The 21890-nt window shown below is 40.4% G+C and overlaps 3 protein-coding genes across 3 annotated transcripts; all 3 read left to right on the top strand.

Moving 5' to 3' along the window:
* Window positions 1–3532: 3532 nt before the first annotated feature.
* Window positions 3533–5859, top strand: LOC117392539 (thrombomodulin-like). The gene has a single exon (XM_033990633.2). It carries the CDS (start codon window positions 3716–3718, stop codon window positions 5180–5182), a length of 1467 nt encoding a protein of 488 aa, XP_033846524.2. The 5' UTR covers window positions 3533–3715; the 3' UTR covers window positions 5183–5859.
* A 4650-nt stretch (window positions 5860–10509) lies between these two features.
* On the top strand, window positions 10510–14697 carry thbd (thrombomodulin). Its single transcript, XM_033990634.2, has 2 exons — window positions 10510–10928; window positions 11663–14697. Exons 1-2 carry the CDS (start codon window positions 10670–10672, stop codon window positions 13033–13035), a joined length of 1632 nt encoding a protein of 543 aa, XP_033846525.1. The 5' UTR covers window positions 10510–10669; the 3' UTR covers window positions 13036–14697.
* A 297-nt stretch (window positions 14698–14994) lies between these two features.
* On the top strand, window positions 14995–21426 carry LOC117392541 (toll-like receptor 5). Its single transcript, XM_055232419.1, has 5 exons — window positions 14995–15081; window positions 15870–16105; window positions 17224–19504; window positions 19980–20068; window positions 20606–21426. Exons 2-5 carry the CDS (start codon window positions 16058–16060, stop codon window positions 20831–20833), a joined length of 2646 nt encoding a protein of 881 aa, XP_055088394.1. The 5' UTR covers window positions 14995–15081; window positions 15870–16057; the 3' UTR covers window positions 20834–21426.
* The last annotated feature ends 464 nt before the right edge of the window (window positions 21427–21890 follow it).

Here is a 21890-nt window from a genome sequence, read left to right on the forward strand (position 1 = left end):
GGTTTCCTGTTTCTACACAGATAATGCTGAGACTGGGACTGACTTTTCCAATCACAGCAAGAGATTCTGATACCCTAACATTATGAAAGTGACAATTAGATTTGAACCTTGTTGCCTCATTAGCTTACTCAAAGCTGTATTTTGGTTGATTTATGCATGCTTAAGTAATCCAGTATTGTCCTGCATTCAAGGCCTGAGGGTTCAGAAAATGTCTGTTTTTACCTATCCCCGCCCACACCACTGTGATAGATGCAGGGTTCTAATATGTCAGATAGGCACTTTTCAAAAATAAAAACATAAATGACAATCTGCTGCTTACAATGGTGCGATTCCACTGTTTTTTGAACAGATTCAAATTCAATGGACATGCATCTATTCTCAAGCCTTTTTACATTAATATCATGGTACACAAAGACAAAAAAGTTTTCTTTAAAGATATTTTACAAACTTTTTCACGTATACTGTACCTAGTGCACCACTGGCTTGTTTCCTGAGTGGGCTTGTTTCCTTTCGTTGTTCTTTTGACCTTTGGAGAAAAGTTTTTGAGGAAGTTGTGTTTCTCTGAAGGACGATAAATGCCCCTGTAAATCATCATGCCCCTCATAGACACTGGGGCACCTTTCACACTCACAGTGAATGACAGGATATACTGCCTAGTGATATGACAAACTTTAGGTTAAACAAGCAACATTTATTACTGCATGGTGTCTTTTGCATGTTTGTTTTGACAACGATTGTGCACAGTGACAGTCATTTTGAAATCAGCATTGGTATAGTATAATGGGAGTTTAATTTATGGCTTTATCTCTCATATATTTTGAGTCTAGAAAAAAAAAGAACTTTTTGGCAACAAAAGTGGCTAATGCACTGCAACAATTGGCTCATGGAGGCTGCAGGATCATTATGAAACACTGATCACTTAAAACTATCTTCTATATGCCTTAAATCCAAGTGAATATACAATCACAATAATGCTTTGGATTTATATATTGCCTTTACAGTGCATTATTCATTACCTTCACACTCAGGGGCAGTAAACTACTATTGTTGTCACAGCTGTCCTGGGGCAGTGAGGCTGCCGATCTGCCCCATCGGTCCGTCTGACCACCACTAGCACTCATGCATACACAACATTCATACTAGGCAATGTGGGTGAAGTGTCTTGCATAAGGACACAACTACAGTTTCCAAAAGAGCCATTGCTGCCGCAGTGTGGCACCTGGTATTCCGAGCGCTCTCCAGTTGCCATCATTTCAAGAACTCAGATCAGAAATCAGATTAGATTAGACTAAATCAGAACAGAGCGAGCACTGACCTTGTAAAAACCTGCTTCAGTGCGTCCCCTGCAGTTTCCAGCATGAGTCCAAAACGGGAAGGGTGGAGCAGGGCCTCCTGAAGCATGATAAAAGAGACTCGCCCAGTAGGTGAGATCACCACCACCCTGATTGCACTGGGATTAGACTGTATCATTGGCAGTGACACCCACAACATCAAAGGATCCAACACCAGAGTTAAACTGCACTGATACGTTTGTTTGAGTTATCTTGTTTTTATTCTTGTGTAACCGCTCACTGTGCTTAAATTGCCACTAAATAAAGTTTTATATACATTATTTTAAAGATGGATCAAATTTAGCTAGTACACTATAAAGTTTATCCTAATCTTGCATTGTTTTGCTGGCACAAGCTGGACCCCAATTCTTCATGTCCCTGCACATAAGTAGCCCTGGACAGAACATAAACAGGGTAACTGCATCAGCACCGGCCTTTTTATCAAGAATAACATTTACTCAGCCAGACCGCTGCTAACTGTGTCGCCAAGCGCCCCATAAAAATACAAGGCTCTGGACAGATGCCACTTGACCAATGGGGGGCGTCGTACATGGCATCCTATATCAGACATTTCCAAAAACAATAGGCCTGATTATTTGTCTTTCACTGAACAAAGGGTTCTCCTCCAGTCAGAGCCAGTTGTTGCAGCCATATCAATCCCAGGAGCCGAGGTAAAGCAAGGATATCGATGGTTTATAACTCCAGATCAAGTAACTTCAGCATAGGAGGCTCAGAAACTAAAACAGTATTTACTTACATTAAAGGTTCTATTAAATTGTGGAGAGGGTCTGGAAAGTTCACAGTATGTCATTATCTTTCTGATGAATTATAAAAAAGGCATTTGATGTAACATAAACAAAAACATACCATCCCACTGCCAAAATTTAAACAGAAAAATTATTGAGATTCATTAATTGTGACACAGTGTAACAGACAGATGAGTTTTATGGCCTTTGTGGAACATTAACAAATGAACAACATTTCCACGGAGACAAGCAGGAAAAGGCCCTTCTGTATACTAGGTAGGTCTGTTTATCAGTTTGTGGAGAATAACTTTTATTTTAGTCTTCTTTTTTTTTTTTTTTTGGATAAAGGTTGAGTACTTTTTTACTAGTAAATAAATAAACTGGCCATCAGCGTAATCTCTTTTGAAACGTTAACGGGAAGAGTCCACCTCATATCCGTCAGGTCACCTTTCACTGAATCAAAGGGACCGCTCCCTCTCTTCCTGCACTGATGCACACGTCACATGTGAATACTGAAGACCATTATTGTCCTCAAGGAAGTCCCTCCACCTTCATGCGTCCAAGTTATTTTGGGACATTATAATTGTGTATCTCTGTGTCTGCCCTTGTAAAATAACTGGAGGTCTGGCTGGTTTCTCTGACGGAAATAATTTTATAAAGAAAAGGCTACATAAAAAGAATGAAATTTTACCAACACATTCTCATCAAATGTTCAGAGAATGTTGTATTTTTTAACATTAAATAGTAAGAAGCATCATTTATTATTATTTTTTTTATTTTATTGACAAGTATTTTTTTTATTCTTTATATATATATATATATATATATATATATATATATATATATATATATATATATATATAGATAGATAGATAGATAGATAGATAGATAGATAGATAGATAGATAGATAGATAGATAGATAGATAGATAGATAGATAGATAGATAGATAGATAGATAGATAGATAGATAGATAGATAGATAGATAGATAGATGTTTTTATTATTATTATTTTCCAAATTTTATTTTAGTTATTCATTTTTATATTTTTTTTTATTATATGTATGAACTGACACATTCTGCATGCAGATAGACTGGACCATATGAAAACATCTAACTCCAGAGTCCAATTTCTGCAGTATCCTATCTAACCCAGACTCATAAGCACACAATGAATAACCGGATCATTTCTTCAGAGGACTATTATGGACGTCATTGGAGCTCGTCTCAAGCCTGTGGAGGGTTTTCTTCAATATGAGAATCCATCAGATGAGCGCCAAAGTCGAGTTCTTCTATTTAATCACGTACTGAGATTTATTGTTTTTATAAGACTATGACGTGCGCTTGGACCCTCCTCTGGCTCGGTGTAAAGCGGAGGAAATGCCTGAGTGAGGAGGGGGTGAGAGTTCTATCTATCCCTCATTAAACATCAGTAAAAGTACAGCGGAGTTTTCCTCTTTTTTTTCTCGGTGAGATAAGGTGACGGGGGTTGAGCAATCAGAGGGGCTTAAAGCCCGGCCTGTCCCGGGACGCAACTTCCTTCCTCGAGCCTGGACGCACAGCAGAATTATAAATGGAGACTAAACGCAGAGCCCAGATTATGTGAGCCGTGGACTGAGACTCACCTTAAACTGATCACATGATGTTGAAGCGCACGCTGCCGCTGTACGTGTTGTTCCTGTGCGTGACAGGAGACGCGCCTCGCGGATTCTGCGATGACACAATGTGCTGCGCGCTTTTCCTCGAGTCAACGACCTCCGCTGTGGCTGAGACACGGTGTCAGGACAGAGGGGGAGAACTTTACGACATGAGACTCTGGGGCGGTCTGCCAGCGCTGCGGCTGCCAGACATACACATTTGGATCAAAACTGCACAGAATTCAGGCGCGATGTGCTTGGCCAGGGGCTCGTCTCAAGTGAACAGGACGTGCACGGGTACAGTGGACGGATTCTTGTGCCAGTACACACACACGTGCAAGTCTCTGCTGACCAGAGAGGGCGAGTACGTAAACTATACCAATGTGCTGGGCTTTGAGGGGCAGAGTTCGTATCTGCCAGGGACCTTGGCTGTGGTGCGCGTGTCTGACCACCCTCCTGTCTCCAAACTCATATGCACAGGTGAGCAATGGATGCGCGCGCCCTGGAGCTGTGAAGTGATGAACGGTGGATGCGAACATGAATGTATAGAGCCACAGACGTGCTCGTGCCCTCTGCAACAGACTCTGCATCCCAATCATTTCTCATGCGCGGAAGACCCGTGCGCTAAGTGCACGCACGAGTGCGTAGAGCAGGGAGGGGAGTGGGCGTGCAGGTGTCGAGAGGGATTCAGACTGGGGCCCGAGGGCCGCTGTGTGGACGTGGATGAGTGCTCAGAGGACAGGACTCTGTGCAGCGGTGAAGGTGAGACGTGCGAGAACGAGGAGGGCAAATATAAGTGCACGTGCCAAGACGAGTACGATCTGGTGGACGGGGTCTGTGTGGACTCTTCAATCTGTTTTGAGTGCGAACACTACTGTGATGAAGTGCAGGGCGCATTTTCCTGTGTGTGTAGAAAGGGCTTCAGAGTGAATCCTCTGGACCCCACCAAGTGTGAGGAGTTTTGCTCTGAACAGGACTGCCCTGCCATATGTATGAGTCCTCTTGACCAGTGCTACTGCCCTGATGGCTACATCCAGGACGTGCGGGACAAAGAGACTGTGTGCACGGATATAGATGAATGTGAGGATTCAGCATGTGATCACTTCTGCTACAACACTTTCGGGGGGTTCAGGTGTGAGTGTGAAGAAGGCTTTCAGTTGCGGGATAAGCACCACTGTGAACCCACCAAGCCCATTCAGATCCTCAGTCAGGCACACCCCACACTCGCCTCCATCCAGCCCACAGCACTCCCGTCCTACGTGAAGACAGGCAGTATCATGGGCATCACTTTGTTTGCTCTGCTCTGTGCTGCTCTGCTGTTCTATGTGCTCCAGAGAATGTTGTCCAAAGTCCAGTTCTACTCCTTAAAACGGGAGATGGAAATCTTCACTCTGCAGCAGGTCTCCTCAGAAACATACAAGAGGATGCCCCATGACTGGCAGTTCATGAACGAGTGCCACAGACTGTAGCCCTGAGCTGCCATCACAGACAGGACCTGCTCTCTCCAACAGGAGGAGGACTGTGCTGCTGATGGACCTTGATATTATGTTGCATTTTCAGAGACTTTGAAAACATCTCAAATGAAAAGCATGAGCAGTCTGATCAAACTCAAAACCAGATCACATCTGTCTTCATGCTATTATCATTACAAAAACAAATGCCATCTGTACTTATGGTTACGAGAGTAACTCAAGTAACTGAATACACTACTAAACAGCATGAATGCACTGAGTAAAATGGTACTAAAGCGTTTATAAAAGGACAATATCATAGAACTGTTAAAGTGATATGTCATGTAGAAACAACGGTTTATTCAAGTGACCAGTAGAAGCCGACGGGGGTTTTGTTGAGCTGCAAATATGGATCACATGAGAGTCCAGTTCAAATGTACTTTTGACCTGTCTGTTATAAGAATGTACAACTGTGTCTTTCCCCAAAGTGTTTGATAAAAAAAGAGTTCTCTTACAATTTTTTTTCTGTGACACATAACACTGTATTTGGGTTGTACATGAACACACTGCTTTGTTTCACTGCTGAAAGTCTTAACACTAAAATGAATGTAAAACTGTGCTGCTACCGTTTATAACAAGTGGTATAATGTCGGCACCACCTACTGCTGCGTGCCATTATACGAGGAATAGACATAAAAACAACATTTATATTTATTTGTACTTTTCTACAATTGGTGTTTTTTCCACTAACATTTCATATTCATATGCTTATAATGTTGAACTGAGAAAAACAGATACAATGTATTTCAGAAATGTTGAATAAATACTAAATGTTTTTTAATAAAGTAAAATAAGAAATCTTACAACTGGGAGTTAAACATTTGGTAAATTTTGATTTCTTGTTAAAACTGATGCAGGAATATAAAAAGGACACCATTTACCACACCACTAAAATATGAATAGAATAACTAGAGCACAGCTGAATGTTGCTCTATTTGAAATTAGAATTAAAATGACAGCTTTCTTCAATCGCACATTTTCTGAAACGTTTCATAAATCTAGCAAATCTTTGCAGACAAGACACAGAACAATTCAGAATCTTTGAAAAATTAACCTTTGTGAACAAAACGTAAAACTCTGCTATAAAAAGACACTTTGTGGCTAAAATATAAACAGTCATCAGATTTATAAACTTATCTGATCATCATAAGACACAGGCCCAAGAATGCTCCCACACTTTTAAACGTTAAGATGGAGTCGCAGACCTGTGGGACCAATATCACACTGTCTCTGTTTTGAAAATGAAGTAAATGCTGTAAATATGTCTCAAATATTGTGTCATTTAGAGAACACAAAAAACAACATTTTCAAATTTGTGTTTTTTAGCGGTGGGTATCTGACTGGGGAGGAGAGGCAATCAGGAGACGCAGGAGATTTCCCGGGCGGCGGCGGCAGCCTATATGGGCCAGTGCTGGGCTTGTTTGGTGCCAGAGAGGGCTGCACAGCTGATGCGTTTTTTCTTTCTCCTTTGTCTCATAGTGGGCCACAGAGCACCATCAAATCATGTGTTAATTCCCATGTAGCTCAAAACCTCGGGAATGTTCCTCCAGCGCGTACAGCCATTTCACGGCACTGAAAACTTCAACTAAACACTTCCCTTGGCCCTTTTGAAATAAAACCTTCTGTACTGACGAACTGCAGAATGCACAAAACACTAAAACCTGTCCTGTTCAGAGCATCCATGATTTTCAGATGTAAATTCTGCATTGAATGGAACATTACAGGCCTAGTGTTTGATGCATAGTTTTAAGCAAAGATTAACTTTCACCGAGTTATTGTAATAAACTCATTATTGCCAAAAAATAATACCTAAAATGCAGCAGAATACGGGAATTTATTCGATTTTTTCAAAATGTTCCTTGGGGATAGAAAACCCCAAAATCCTCCTACACAGTTGGGTGATTTGTGTAGGCTAATTTCTTTTTTAAAAATAAAATAAAAATAAATAAATAAATAAATAAATAAATAAAATTAAAACAACCTTGCTGAAAAAGAGGACAGGCAGATGACTGAGGGGCCGTAGATTTCAGAGACCCTCTCCGCCCCTGGGATCTGAACTATGTCAGACCTGGACCTCAGAGCGTCTGAACCTGGTTCACACAGGTTTTTTACTACAGACCGGGTCGGGCACAGATGGTGGTGCCTCTTTGTCTTAGGGGCCCTCGTGGTCAACACATTTTTTAGGTTTAACATTTGCCCCTGCGAAGACAGCAGATGTGCAAAAGTTATTTTAAACACTCAACAATCAAAAAAAAATGTCGATGTCGCTTCTCTCCGCTTTATTTTCGGGCAGTGCGCCTCATATTCACGATGATATGAGCAGAAAAACTGTCTGTAGATTCAATAGCGCAAGTACATCGCGTCCATGCGCGGCGCATTTCTCGGAAAAGGTCATTGAATTCTCATAAAAATAACTTAACACTTCAGTCTAGGTCTGCGGACAAAAGTTTGATACTGGACTGTCACTGTTCTCTGTCCACAGGCCAGTGTCAGGCCGCAGAAACTGCGCTCAGTGCGGAGAGCAGGGGGAGGAGAGGGGGGAGCATGGGGGAGGAGAACAGGGGAGGAGCACCGGGGAGGAGCACCGGGGGGAACACAGGGGGGAGCACAGGGGGGAGCACAGGGGAGGAGCACGGCGGGAGCATGGGGGGAGAGGAAAGGGACAGGGGAGGAGTACGGGGAGGAGCACAGGGGGAGCACAGGGGAGGAGCACCGGGGGAGCACGGGGGGAGAGGACAGGGGAGGAGTACGGGGGGAGCAGAGGGCTGGGGTTAGACAGAGAGACAGCACATCAGTGTTTCTAAAATGGAAGTTAATGACAAGTATGGCATAAATGTAGGAAACTTGTTATAGTCTAATAAATAATTGCATGTTTTGAACCTGTCATGATCCGCACTGTCCGCTCCTGGTTTTACTCCTGTCCTGCTCTTTCCCTCCCTCACCTGCCAGATCTGGGCTGGGCTCCTGGCTCCTCCTGCGCGCACCTGCAGCCCATCAGCGCAATCAACACACCTGCTGTGGATAAAAGGAGCTGGGAGAAGAGACTCAGCGCGAGATCATTGTCGTGTCACTTCTTTCCTGCCTGCGTTCCTGTCATCCCTGTGTTCTTGTCGTGCTCCGGTCCTGGATGTCTCCTGCCCGCTCTGTCCTACGCCCGTCTGGTCTGCCTGTCGTCCTGTGGTCCCCTCATGTCCCCGGTCCCTGTGTTTCCTGTGTTCCTGCTCACCTGCTCACCCCCGGATCACCCGCTGTTTGTACTTGTCCTATTCTTACAATAAATCCTGTAAATATTCCCCGAGTCTGCATCCTTTGGTCCGCTACACTCACCCGTTACGACAGAACCCCTCACCCCTTCTTACTTTTAAAACCTGTGGATACGTTCATTTTAAGTAATATGGAAAACTGCGCTTTTTTCTTGGCTGAGCACCTGCTCCTCAAAATGTCTGCGTGTGTGCCTGACTCCAGAAGTGTTTTACATTGTCCTTTATGTCTCTGGTCTGTGGACTTTGGTAAAAGTGTGAGGTATTTAGGTACACAGAATAAAGCACATGTATGGTATGGTATGGTGTGCTTTTATTTGAAACAGGGACAGTGCACAACATTACATTGACCTTAAAAAAAAGGAGAGATGTTTGGTGCCAGGTTATAGCATAGATGCTAATTTCCACCTGTAGTCCCTGGACAGGCTGATGTTTAGTAAATAAGTTTGGTGTAGATGGATGAGAAACCTGTACATCTATGATACATACATCAAATACAGCACATCTCACATTCAAATACGACATTTCTAAAAACATTCAGCTCACACACACACTTCCATACCAAATTATTCACACACAAACATTCAATTTCAAATGTAGAGAGTGTTACAGTTGTAATCTCTGTTTAAATAATTGATTATTGTGTTTTAGGTTCTGCAAAAAGTATTTTGTAGTTTTTATATGAGTTAAAACTTAAAAATAGATATAAGGCTGTGCCAACATGAACAGAGTATTTGCTCCATAAATGGAAAGTTTTGGAATTTGTGCCGAAATTTAGACTTTAGATCAGGGGTGTCAAGCACATTTTCACCAAGGGCCACATCAGCAAAATGGCTGTCCTCAAAGGGCCAGAGGTAAAATAAATGTAAGTCCTTTTTAATTAACTGTTTCTGTATTTATTACTTATTCAAGTTACAAATACTGCCTGTGCATTTGCATAGATGTAAAAAAAAAAAAATGGTGTAACAGCATATCTCCTGGTAAAAGGACATTTTAAGACCATCATACCTTTTACTTTACACATATGCTTTAGTGTCAAAGCAACCAAAAAACTTATAATATGTATATGTAACATGTAATATGTAATATGTAATGTATGACTTTTTGAAAATTGCACATTTGGAAAAGCAAACAATACAAATCCATACATGTTTTACAGAATAATTGTATGTCTTTATAAACTCAGGTTTTTGTCCCAGGTTTTTTTTAAACATAGGCACAGTAGCTACTTATAAAACAGAATTAGAAAAATGTGAGTGTACATTCCTGACTCATACACACACCCTCCCTCTCTGAGGCATTGTGTGAGTTTCCTCCAGCTCAGTCATAATGTTCATGTAGAAGTCCAGTCGGCAGAACTTTCATGTGTCCAAAGGGCAAATATTTGCCCTAACCATGACTTATTGTATGTATTGTATTGTATTATACCTATACCTCCAGAGAGACAAATGTTTACATTTCCTAAACTTTTTTGCCTTGGTAAAATAAATAAATAAATACATACATACATAAAAAAATAAATTAAAAGTAAAAAGATATATATATATAATTGTTTTAAAATTTTGACTAAAATTTAAAATTTAGACAGTTGTTTTGCCCTCAACTACTTACTGGGATCTAGACTATTTACTTTGTCAATACCTTACAGAGAGATATTCTGTATTTGCCAGGCAAACTCACTAATGTTGTGTCCTTGGGCAAAACACCTCATGTTCATTGTCTCTATTATAGTTAAAAGCCAGATATTGAGTGGGAAACATGCAGGGCTTTTCTAGAATTTAGACAGGTTTAACAAGAAAATAATAATAATAAAACTCCTGGTATAGTGAAAAGCCCCATCTCGGGACAGAGATTCAGAGATGTGACTGCATTTGTCCCTTTAAGAGAGAACCCAGTTTGTTTACTCAGAGTTGGAGGGCAGTTTTAAAGTAAGGAGGAGCTAGAGAGTGGGGAGGGGGCTTTGGAAATGTCTCTTTCTCCCCCTCCTCTCTCTCCCTCTGTCTCTCTCTTTCTCTCTGTCTCTGCCTCTCTCTGCCTCTCCTCACGACAGAGCACTTTAGAGTGAAATTGTGGACAGTCCGAGAGCTGATTAGGACAAACTTCCTTCCTCCTCTGAGCCTCGTCAACATGGAGTCAGGAGGTTATAAGCGCCGGGACAGCTAGCACTGCTCAAACCGCTCAGAAGATGTGGGGTGCTCTGCTGCTGCTTCTTTGGGTGCTCTCAGGGATGGCCTGGGGGACACAGCCCACAGGGGGTTACTGCATTGGAAACAGTTGTTTTGCCCTCTTTGAGATGGTGGTTGACTTCAGTAGAGCGCAGGACATCTGCAGCCAGCACAGAGGACATCTGATGACTGTGCGGTCCTCTGTAGACCATGACAGTCTGTCCTTATTACTGGGGAACAGCAGCGGGCAGCACTGGATTGGATTACACCTCCCCAAAGGTGGGTACATGTGTGTCAAGATGTAAGAGGAGCTAAATGTCAAAGTGTAGTCTGAGGAGGAAAGACTACTGAGGTCTCTTTATATGGGCTGAAGTTCACAAAGTAAATCCCCAAACGCATCAACATCTGTAAATAACCTAACCTAATTTACTGAGATACAGTACAGTGTGATAAGGACTTGGACTGGTTCCATTATTTAATGTTAAGCTGCAATTATATCTGTATCAGAAACTGTGAGCATGCAGAGACCTCTGCAAAGGCATTGCCTGCATCTCGCAATGGTAACTTGAACTTTCTGTACAAACGGAGCAAAACTTTGTTCAAACTTACAAATGAAGGCAGCTTTTACTTAGATAGTTAAAGATTGTGACACAGAGAGCAATATTTATCACTAGAGACTCATTGTACAATATGTGTTTTACCCACAAACTAGATGATTATTTTGTATTTTCATTGCAAATTGGAGAAAAGTCAGCCATTTTGTTTTTTAATGCCACAGGAAGTTCCCTGACAGTTTTCCAATGTGAGAGCACTAATTGTGAAGCTGTCCCATTTTTCTATGTGGACCAGTGTTTCTATTTCAGAGGTTTCTGTGAGAGTGGGCTGTGTATTTCAGTCCTCTGTATATATATATTTTTTTCATATTTTTTCCTTTGTAAAATGCCATGTTTTCCTGATTGGCCTGTATTCTTGGCTGGACTGGCAATGAAACGTTTTTCTATCTCTTATTGCAGGTTGTCCGGACCTCACTGTGGATCTCAGGGGATTCCAGTGGGTCACTAAAGACACAACAAGTAACTTTTTAAACTGGGCGGACACTCCCTCTGACAGCTGCTCCTCCTCGTCCCCTCGCTGTATTTTTGTATCCAATGATGACAAGTTCCTGTGGCACGAAGACCTATGCAAAAACCCCAAAAATGGCTTCCTCTGCGAGTACAGTTTCCATGACATGTGCCCAAGCTTTAAAAACACTGAAGTATTTTACACTACACCTTATGGTTTTATAGTTGATGACGCCACGTCTTTGCCAGCTGGTAGCATCGCTGAACATCCAGATGAAATCAAACAGGTGTGTGCATCCCAACAGTGGCTAAAAGCACCGTGGAGCTGTGAGATCCAAGGAGGAGGTTGTGAACATAAATGCACAAGAACTCCAGAAAACGGTCCTGTGTGCTACTGTCCTGCTGGCTTCATCGTCAATTCTACCAACGATAGAACTTGCGAACTTGCGACAGATGACCCATGCTTGCAGCTCAATTGCGAACACGCCTGTTACAAATATCTCAGTTCGTTCCTATGCACTTGCAATGAAGGATTCGTTCTGGCCGACGATATGAAGTCTTGCATTGATTTTGACGAGTGCACGGACGAAAGGCAGTGTCCGGCAGATGAAGAAAAATGCATCAATACTCTGGGCGGATTCGAGTGCGTTTGTGAAGATGGCTACAGGTTAGATGGCGGCACATGTGTTGACATTGACGAGTGCCCTTCTGCACCTTGCGAGCACATGTGTGACAACAAACCAGGTGGGTATGACTGTTCATGCTTCGATGGATACAAGGTAGACCCCAGCTCTCCAGATAGGTGTAAGCTATACTGTGGTAAGGAGGAGTGTCCTGCCGAATGTGACCCTAATAATAAATACCACTGTTCATGCCCCGATGGATACATTTTAGAAGAGCGTGCAAGCGGTTCAGTTTGTATGGACATAGACGAATGCGAGTACGAGTCTTGTGAGCAATTCTGTGAGAACTCATATGGAGGCTTTGAGTGCTTTTGTAAGCGGGGATTTACACTGGTGGATGGATTTAAGTGTGTAAAAGAAGAGATTGATGGGGCTACACCTACAGAGGTCACAAAGGTTACAGAGGGCATGGAGGTCGTCACCGTGGCGCCCACACACAGGCCCTCTGCTGTGAGCGTCGGGGGTCTCGTGGGGATCATTATATGCACTGTTTTCTTTGTTTTATTAGCTCTGTTTCTTTTACATCGCATATTGTACAGCAAAAGGAAAACAGGCAGTCCAGTGACCCTCAAAGCTGCAGAAGGCACGGAGGCACAGAGTCTGCAGCAGGTGACCACAGAAACTGCCTCGGAGAAAATGTAGAACAGGACATTTCTGCTTCTATAGAATATGCTGTCGAACTGTTTGTGAGCACAACATGAGCTGTTAAAGGTGAAACATGTAAGATACTTGATGGACACCCCTTCTGCTTTTCTCATGATAATAAGAAGCAGAATTATATTTAAGTAAATTATTTTTGTTACCAACCAGCAGAAGAAATAGAGTTATCAAGAAAAAAGTTAAAGCTAAAATCAAATACCAGTATCACAGTAAAAATAAAGTCCAATAGATTTGTCTTTCTAATCAGCAAAACTCCCAGTGAAAATAAATACATTATAACTTATAACATATTTACATATTTAGCATTTACAATCTTACAAAACCAATAATGTTGCTGCTTTGTGTGGAATGTCCAACAATGTGGTATGAATGTATTTAACTTTACTCATTCAACTATAGGTATTTTTTTTTAACTTAAGTTTAGTGAAGTTTCCATGGAGATTACTTAGTCTTATGAATATTGGGGAACATTCCAGGCAAAACAATAATACCTACATCCAGAAAAGACAGTTTGAGAGTCTTTTTACATATTGCACCTTTAACACGCCATAGCACAATTATTTTACAGTAAGAGTCACAGTGGTTGATATGGTGAGCACGTGCCATACACACTGTTGGGCTAAACCAGGGAAATAGACGTAATCAGGTTGGTACTATATGCAACGCAATTGTTCTCAGTGTTTTAAAAATCCTGACCACAGTCTTGACTACAAAACTCTCCACTGTTCTGTATGGGCAGCACTGGTCACTTTTGTAACTCACACCACTCTGGTTTGTTATGGAGAGTCAGTTGGTTACTACATGTGTGAATGGCATAAATGTGTTGTATAATTTGTACATGATGATTATGAAAAGCATTTTTATTTTTCACTTTTTAAGCACTTTTTGTCTTGGTGGCTTGTTATTTTGGGGGGGAGGGGGTAACAGTAGTGGCAGTAGCTCAGTTGGTACGGTGTTTGTCCACTGACCTGAAGGTTGGCTGTTTAAATCCCGCTTTTGACATAAACATCATCGGTTGAGCGGTCAGATCCACTGACCCACAGGCTGGTGGTGTGGTTCCTTGACGTAAAGCACTTTGAACACCTTGAAGGTGGAAAAGCTCTATATATATATAAAAAAAAAAAGATATGCTTTGATTTACCGATGCGATTACACAATGACAAACAGCCTCATATTTACATTTTGGTAATACAGTATTGACATCTGAATGTATTATCTAATGTGACCAATGCAGTTCAGTTCATATACAAGCTACTTCTGTAATCACAGCTGCCCTGGGACAGACTGATGTAAGCGAGGAGGCCAATCTCTGCCATCGGCCCCTCCTGCACATTCATACCAGGAAAGATGGATGTGTCTTGCCCAATGACACAATGACACTATGTACTTGTCCGAGCGGCGTTCCACCTGTCAACCAGTGAGTTGAGTTGATGATAAATAAATACAATCATTAAAAAAAAGAAATAAATAAAGCTCATGCCTCCGTGACAATAGCCTACAAGACTTATGGAGTTATAATAAACATCCAGCTGAAATATGTTTCCTCCATCTGCACTGAAAACAAAAACACATTTATTATTGAAGTAAAAGGAAATGAGTTTTGCCTTTGATTTTGTCTAATAAAATAAAGATAGTTTGTCTTTGAGTCCAATGCAGTCTTTCCAAATTATAGATAAATGCTGCCATCGTGTGGACAATTAGGAAATTACATCATCACCGACTATTACAAACAGTTTACAGTAAATTAAACAAAATGTAATGCATCTTTAATATTAGGTCTGTTTGAATACTGGTAGGAAATGCTACAGCTCTAAATATACAGGGCATTTAAAGGGTTACACTTGTTAGGGTAGGAACTAAATGAACTGACTCAGGAGGAGAAAGTGAGGCAACGTTAAACAAGAGGAAATTGGGAAACACTTATTCCTGTTTACCGTCCCGCTGAGAAGTATCCTCCAGAGACCTTCCCACAGCCGGGGCGAGTGGACAAGGCGCTGTCGGAGTCTGAGCAGCCAGGAGAGGCCACAGGTAAGACATTTTCTTCCCAAACTCCCGAACAGGAGGCGTGAACTTATCCAGCGGAAAAAGGGAAGCAAGTTACAAAGATGCAACGTTACCTGAAACGAAGCCGCGTGATCAAGTTATTAGGCTGCAGTTATGTCAAACAGTCTGGTTCTGCATGTTTAGACTCGTTTAGTCTAATCATTTCTGCGCAATTCCTGGCAATAAGCCTATTTACAAACATAGGGCGAGTACGCAGATCCTTCTTGTGTCAGTGATACATTTCAGCAGAACTTGATTTATGTATTTTATTATTATTATTATTATTATTATTATTATTATTATTATTATTATTAGTAGTAGTAGTAGTAGTAGTAGTAGTAGTAGTAGTAGTAGTAGTAGTAATTATTTTTTTTATTTTTTTAGTATTATTATTATTTTTTGTTTATTATTATTATTATTGTTATTGTTATTATTATTATTATTTATTTTTATTAGTAGCAGCATTAATATATTTTTTTGTTTATTATTATTATTTTATTTTAATGTTGTTTTTTTTTATTGTGTAATTTTCTTTGAATGTGTGGTTTTATCATCTATAATTATCAGCCTCCCAAGACAGCAGGTAAAAAATAGTGCTGCAATCTGTTTATCGCTCCTGTTGTAATGTGCGTTGTCCCTGTCTCATAAATATGCTAAAGTAAACTGAAAATAAGGCTAAAAGGAAGATAAGAAAGAAGAGAAAAAGATACAATAGGCTTTCCAGTCATCTATAATGTACCTTGTTACTAACTGATAACTGTGTTTTGTTACAGATGAGGAACACAGCCCTGTACTCAAGATAGCAGACCCAGTACAGTATTAACCTACTGAACAAACATGCTGAACTGAATGGAGTTTTTCTATTTGAGGCATTGGACCATGACCCTGATGACAATCCCTCTGGATTGATTTGTGTAAATACCCACAGCTCTCTCTGTTTGAACTTGTGAGGACACACAGCATGGGATCACTGCGACTCCCTCTGCTTCTGCTCATTTACTGTGGACAGGTTAGTCTTCTCTGAGTCTGAAGCTGCAATGATGTTTGAAATATTGACTTTCCATCAGTTCCATAAAAATTAATAATAATAACAAACTGGAAGGGCTTAACTTAATCTTGTTAAAGGGGACAGAGTGTGTAAAATTACCTTTTGTGAGATTTTAACTCTGCTATAATGGTGTTCCCTCCCTCATCATTTGTTTACTTGAGTAATTCTGTATTTTACTGTGGGCTTAAGTAGTGATGGACAATACCAGTAATTTTTGTTTCGATCGAATCCCAAGTAAAACAATTGCAAGTGTTGTGATATTAATCTGACACCGATACCAGTGAGGTTTGTATTAAAATGCATTGAAACTCTTGTATTATAAAGCATGTTACCTTGACTTACAGAGGCAATCATTATATTCACTCTACACCAACTTGAACTGATCTAAAATGAAATATTTGAGCAGATAAACTCAAATATAAACATTAGTATTGTTGTTACTTTTATGATACTTTTCAATACATAGTCAATATTGATATTCATATTTTTGTATTGATCTGTCCACCACTAATGCTCTGAGATGTTCTGGTTTCACCTATTCCCTATCTTCCCTCACTTCTCTGTACTTAAAATAAATAAGATAAAGTCATACTCTGGCTGATTTGGATCAATATAATGAATAAAATATGAAATAACAATCCATGTACTATATATTATAATTTAATACTAAACATTGGGCATAACATGTCTTCTTTAAAGGCCCATATTACGCTATTTTTTTCTCATCAAAAACAAACCTGAAGTTGAGTTTTGTTTCATCCACACAACTCCATTTTGTTTCATTAAACTCCATAAACCTTCACTGGAATCATTTAGATCATTTCAGCTGTTAACATGAAAACTATCACTTCATTACATCACAAAGTTTAACAGAGCATTTTGAGCTTTGGAGATGTAGACAGACTAACAATAAAGTGTTACTCAAACATGTGTGAATGAAACAAAACATAAATCCAGATATGTTTTTGTTGAGGTACAATATCCTAGCATGGCTTAAACCTCACGAGAGACAATTTTGTGTAATACAGGTCCTTAAATATCAAACATACTGTAAAATAAAATGTGTTGTGTTCTTGCAGGTGTCGGTGGTTGCCCCCTGTGAGATGTTTGGGGTGATTGCTCAGTGCAGTTTTAAGAATCTGAGCGAAGTCCCTGTCCTGCCGTCCTACACGGAGCACCTGTATCTGGACCATAACAGTATTTCAGAGCTGAATAGTACTTCCCTGCGGGGCCTGCGATTCCTGGAGCGTTTGGATCTGGGTGCACAGAGAGTACCTTTAGTGATCCGAAACAACGCTTTTCTGAGACAGCAGCGACTAAAGACTCTTATTCTGGGACTGAACCACGACCTAACGCTGGAACCAAGAACATTTGCTGGCCTGTCGGGTTTGCAAGAACTCGATCTGGTCTATTGTGACTTGACAGACTCCATATTGTCAGAAAACTACTTGCAACCTCTGTGGTCCCTCTATAAACTTGATCTGTCCTATAATAACATTAAGAGAGTGCGGCCGGCAAAGTTCTTCCAGTTTAGCAACGTAAAGGAGATAATACTTGTACTAAACCAAATCGACACATTGTGTGAAGAGGATCTTGCTGGTTTTCAAGGGAAACATTTCACACTATTTAATATAGCCAGCAACCATTTGTACGAAACCATGCTCCAACCGAATTTTAACTGGACGGCGTGTAGAAACCCATTCAAATACATGTCTTTTGATACTCTAGACTTGTCTGGAGTTGGTTTTAATGCTACCAGTTTACAACGCTTTTTAAATGCTATTGATGGAACTCCTATCAAATCCCTGCATTACTCTGGATATTTGGGGCGTGATTTTTCCTTCAAAAATTTGCTAGATCCAGATAAAGATACATTCAAAGGTCTCCAGAACAGTTCAGTTGAAGTCCTTGATCTAGCTGACAATTTCATCTTCTCTCTGCAGGCGTTGGTGTTTAGCCCTTTAACAAAAGCTATAACTATCGATGTGGCTAAGAACAAAATCAACCAGATACACCCGCATGCGTTCAGCGGTCTTCAGAACAGTTTGCGCATGTTGAACCTTTCTTTTAATCTTCTTGGAGAAATTTATAGTTCCACATTTGAACTTTTGACAGATTTGAGGATACTAGATTTGTCATATAACCACATTGGTGCACTGGGATATGAAGCCTTCAAGGGGCTGCCGTCTTTAAAGTTGCTAAGTCTCGAAGGAAACTCATTACGAACGTTGGGGTCTACGGCGTATTTACCAGATCTCCTCTATCTCTATCTGGGTGACAACCGATTGAGTTCGCTAACGGGCATGACAGATTTTAGCGGAAAGAGCATTACGTATTTAGACGTCAAGGACAATAGATTGACCCTTTTAGATGAACTGTTTTACATTGGTGCACACTTTCCAAATTTGCAGACCTTGTTTTTTGGTGGTAACTTTATCAAATGGTGCACAAGTCCACAGGTGCCTACGAACAACAGCTTAACAGTACTTGATCTTCATGACAGCTCCTTACAGGTCGTGTGGGATCAGGGCAAGTGTCTACATATGTTCAATCATTTCAGTAACGTTCAGGGTCTCAATCTCTCATACAACTCCATCGCTACTCTCCCGGATGGCATTTTCGACAGTCTCCACTCCATTCAACATATAGACCTCTCCTTTAACGCTCTAACCTATCTCCAGCCAGATACATTTCCCAGTGCTTTGAAAATACTTGACCTCTCTCAGAACTTCTTAGCCTCTCCAAACCCTGACGCTTTTCAAAATGTGGCTTTTATTGATCTATTTGGGAATAATTTCTACTGTGACTGCAACCTTGAAGGCTTTCTGTCGTGGCTAAACAGCACTAATGTAACTTTCCTCATTCCAAAGAAACATCTAAATTGCACTTTTCCATCACCGTACAAAAACGTGCCTTTGTTAGATTACTTCACTGTCATGGAGCCGTGTGAGGAGGACAACGAGAAGGCGATGCAAGAGCTTAGGTTAGTTTTGTTTATCGTATGCACTGTAGTCGTTGTCGGTATGATGCTGGGTTCGCTTGTTTACTCCCATTTGCGAGGACATATCTTTATCCTTTACAAAAAAGTGATCGGTCGTGTTCTGGAGGGGCCGAAACCACCCGCGCCACAGGAGAACTTGCAGTATGACGCGTTTGTCTGCTACAGTGATGCTGACTATAACTGGGTAGAGATGGCACTGCTGAAAAAACTGGATTCGGGATTCTCGGAGGAAAATTTGTTCAGGTGCTGTTTCGAGGCGAGGGATTTTATGCCAGGAGAGGATCACCTGGTCAACATCCGCGACGCCATCTGGGGAAGCAGGAAGACCTTATGTGTGGTATCCAGAGAATTCCTAAAAGGTACTGTTCAAAAGACACATTTTTAAGACTTTTGTGACCCATAGAAATTATTTGATTGAATAGATGTTAGTGTGAAATGGGGGTGAAGAGTGAGGAGAGATATTCAGTAAATTGTCAGAGCTGGAAATTAATCTTAAAGGCCTTGTAGCTGATTTTTTTGGGGGGAAATTTGTCTTGCCTAAGTATAAAATAAGCTTGCTGTCTACTGTCAAGCATTTTAGTGCAATCTGGAAGTGCGTGTAGGCATGCTAGTCGTTGTTTTACTGTCACATCAAAACTCTGCTCTGGTCTCTGAAAGTTGTGAAAAGTTGTGAAAAGAAACAAAAAGATCCAAGAAAATTACAAAGTTAGTGTTTCTTGTCCTTTACGTAAAATTCAGAGTCTTTGTTTCGTAAAATTTTAACAAACAAGCAATTATCTATAAAACAAGAAGTTGATGTTACCGTTATGTTTATTAAGTAACCGTGACTTACAGATGGTTGGTGTCTGGAGGCGTTCACTTTGGCTCAGGGCCGTAAACTGGAGGAGCTCTCCAATGTGCTCATCATGATTGTGGTGGGGAGGGTGAGTGAGAGCATTTACTCTTTTGAATTAAGTCATACTTCTACAATAATGACACAAACGCATTTTTTATTTAAATCCTTTGTGTCAGATTGTAACATTCAACTGTAAAAGATAAATATATTAAAATGAATGAATTAATGCATATGTAACAAACACACATTTAGCGTTGTTAAAAAAATACTATACTAAATACTATAGTGCTATCTGACTAAAACGTGTTGAATAGAAAAAGATTGAAAGTGCAACACAACTAAGATGAAATTTCAAACTCCTTTTCAGTACTAAGGAATTGACTCAATATTCAAGACTAATTACGATACTATGAAGAATGCTACTTTTATTGTAATAGAATCAGAAAGTAATTTTCATCTACAAAATAATGGTAGACTATTTTCTTTATGTTCTAGTTCTGATAAAGCCCAAAATTACACAAAATCTGTTCAGGAAAACTCAATTTTTTCATCGATACCTGCTCAAATGAGTATCTGATTTTTGATACTTTTGACACCTCTAATAGGTCTTTGTTTTGCATGACAGGTGGCTCACTACCAGCTGATGAGACACAATGCGATCCGAGCGTTTGTCCAGACTCGAGGGTACCTGGTGTGGCCTGAAGACCCCCAGGACCTGGACTGGTTTTACCACAGACTCATGGCTCAAATCCTCAAAAACGACAAGCCCCAGAAAAAGCCAGAAGAGAACAAAGAGCAGCCAGCAGAGGACAACACAGTGCCAATGGAGAACATCCAAGTACCAGCGGTCTGAACGGTCATTATTTTTGGCTGGCTACAATGGCTTCCACTATTATTTCAATCCCTGGTAAAATATGAGGGCAAATGTTGACTTTGAACATACATTGCTCAACATCTGATGAAGTGTCCCTGAGCGATGCTTTGTGGTCGCCAAGGTTACTCCGTGACCGGGTCTTATCTGTCCGAGTTCAGATGGGTGTGATTGACAAGCACATTAAAAAGCATGGACCCTTTGTATCAACAATATGAAGGCGTAGGAATTACAAAAAAAGAAGTGACTGAGAAATGGTGCAAATATTTGAAGATGCTATATCAAAGAACTAGACGTGATTACACTGACGTCAAATACTCCATGTTCTCCACCACTGAAACTCCTGCTGTGATTGGAACTGCAAAATTTTCAGAGATTTACCTGATTCACTGGCAGAACGTAATGAAGTAAAAGTAGTAAAATTAAGTAAAAATTGTAGGTATCTGTACTTTATTTAAGTAGATTTTAAAGTTGATATTTTGCTTTTACTTCATTAAATTTGCGACAAGATATCTTTCTACTGCACTGCATTTTTGCACTGGACTGAAAAATAAAAGTATTTGTATTATTGTTTTAAGACCTGCTGAAAAGCCGGAGGGGTTTATTATTACTTATTACAGCTAAGAATTTTTTTTTTTATTATTATTTCCGCTGAACTGAAAATCTTTGCCAAAAATCAATACATCTGAAACTTTATTAGATCTCAAACTCTGCGCAAAATACTTTCACTTTTTACTCTTAAAGTATATTTTTAAATGGGTACTTTTTCATGTTCTTTTACTTTGTTTTTTTCTCTGCAGTATCTGTACTTTTACTTAAGTTACAAAACTGAATGCTTCTTCCACCTCAGGCCTGATCTCAAAATCTCCTTCATTTAAACAGGAAACAGGAGTTTGCTTACCAGGCTAAAGATTCCCTATTATGTGTACAATTTTCCATTTTTATTTATGTATTTATTTAACGAGAAAAGTGCCACTGAGCTGTAGAGTCTCATTTCCAGAGTGAAGTATAATGGGCATTGATGTAGTACACGTGGACT

Source organism: Periophthalmus magnuspinnatus, chromosome 24, assembly GCF_009829125.3.
Source record: "Periophthalmus magnuspinnatus isolate fPerMag1 chromosome 24, fPerMag1.2.pri, whole genome shotgun sequence".
Classification (NCBI taxonomy): Eukaryota; Metazoa; Chordata; class Actinopteri; order Gobiiformes; family Gobiidae; genus Periophthalmus; species Periophthalmus magnuspinnatus.